Source organism: Sinocyclocheilus rhinocerous, unplaced genomic scaffold (assembly GCF_001515625.1).
Source record: "Sinocyclocheilus rhinocerous isolate Xijiao unplaced genomic scaffold, SAMN03320098_v1.1 scaffold2870, whole genome shotgun sequence".
NCBI classification, from domain to species: Eukaryota; Metazoa; Chordata; class Actinopteri; order Cypriniformes; family Cyprinidae; genus Sinocyclocheilus; species Sinocyclocheilus rhinocerous.
The window spans coordinates 12,861-14,724 of NW_015627340.1; the positions used below are offsets into that span (position 1 = coordinate 12,861).

The 1,864-nt window shown below is 37.8% G+C and overlaps 1 protein-coding gene across 1 annotated transcript in view; it reads right to left on the bottom strand.

Moving 5' to 3' along the window:
* Positions 1–987, bottom strand: part of LOC107727122 (uncharacterized) — a 2,147-nt gene extending 1,160 nt beyond the window's left edge. Inside the window, exons 1-3 of the mRNA XM_016536903.1 lie at positions 885–987; positions 358–681; positions 4–252 (exon numbers count right to left, since the gene is read on the bottom strand). Of these exons, the coding sequence (XP_016392389.1) occupies positions 4–252; positions 358–652 (544 nt within the window). The 5' untranslated portion in view covers positions 653–681; positions 885–987. The remainder of the gene's footprint in view (positions 1–3; positions 253–357; positions 682–884) is intronic.
* Between the last annotated feature and the right edge of the window lie 877 nt (positions 988–1,864).

A 1,864-nucleotide genomic window follows, 5' to 3' on the forward strand; every position in this document is an offset into this window, starting at 1 on the left:
TTCTGGTGTTTGTGATGGTCAGAGATCCAGTCTGATGATCCAGCTTCAGTCTGTCTCTGAATCTCTCGTCAGCATATAAACACTGAACATCTGTACAGATAAAACTGAGATCTTCTTTGATTTCAGCGATGTGAACGTCATTAAAAAGCCATTTCATCAAATAATTTGTGGTTTTTACTACACCAGGATCTAAAGTGACAGATTCTCCCTCCTTCACTGACTTTCTCTTCATTTTCTCTCGTTCAGGAACATCTGGAACACAAACCAACAGCTGCTGGAGGATCTTTTGCTGAAACCAACAAACAAACTACACGACATGAAAGAACTGTGAATCAGATAAGGAACATAATGACTCACAATAGACAGAAACACTGAAGAGCTGAAGAAGACTGTCGCTGCTGCTGTTGATCTGTAGTTTATAGAGTCCAGAGTCTGTGGTTCTGGTGTTTGTGATGATCAGAGATCCAGTCTCATGATCCAGCTTCAGTCTGTCTCTGAATCTGTCACCAGCATCTTCACACTGAACATCTGTGCAGGTCTTATTGGGATCTCCACTGATTTCAGCAATGTGAATGTCATTAAAATACCATCTAATCTCCTCTTGTTGGTTTTTTTCAACATCAGTGTGTAGAGAGACTGAATCTCCTCGCATCACTGACACACTCACTGCATCAACATAACCTGAAGAAATGAACATAATTATAAGCCAAACAAAATTATAAAATAGGAGAATGCTGTGAAAATGTCCTTTTCTACAGATCATAAAGATTGAGAGTAGTGAAATAAGTGCAAGACATACAGTTCTCACTTCACATAGTGGATCAGACAACTACGAGATCAAAGATGAATATATTTTGTGAGTTTCATCACTAAATAACACTCACCAGTGACATCAACAATAAAGCTCCTTATGATGCTGAATCTGCTGCTGATTATCAGCAGATAATAAAGTCCAGAGTCTGTGGTTCTGGTGTTTGTGATGGTCAGAGATCCAGTCTGATGATCCAGCTTCAGTCTGTCTCTGAATCTCTCGTCAGCATATAAACACTGAACATCTGTACAGATAAAACTGAGATCTTCTTTGATTTCAGCGATGTGAACGTCATTAAAAAGCCATTTCATCAAATAATTTGTGGTTTTTACTACACCAGGATCTAAAGTGACAGATTCTCCCTCCTTCACTGACTTTCTCTTCATTTTCTCTCGTTCAGGAACATCTGGAACACAAACCAACAGCTGCTGGAGGATCTTTTGCTGAAACCAACATACAAACTACACGACATGAAAGAACTGTGGATCAAATAAGGAACATACTGACTCACAATAGACAGAAACACTGAAGAGCTGAAGAAGACTGTCGCTGCTGCTGTTGATCTGTAGTTTATAAAGTCCAGAGTCTGTGGTTCTGGTGTTTGTGATGATCAGAGATCCAGTCTGATGATCCAGCTTCAGTCTGTCTCTGAATCTCTCAGTGCCATTATAACACTGAACATCTGGACAGGTCTTATTGAGATCTCCACTGATTTCAGCAATGCGAATATCATTAAAATACCAACTAATCTCTTCTTGTTGGATTTTTTCAGTATCAGTGTGTAGAGTGACTGAATCTCCCTCTGTCACAGACACTGGCACTATATCTGTATCAACACCGGAAAAAATTAAGAAATAAACAGTTAATTAATAAAGCCAGCTAATTTAATTAAATTTTCACCACATTAATTTCATACATTTAGTACAAATATGTGGTCTTGTTTTATTAATACTGTACACTGTATAAATTGCCAAATAACAAATTGGAGATTAAAAAATGAGACGAAAAATTAACTTGAGCAAGAAATTTAAATGGCAACTTTTGCTATGATTA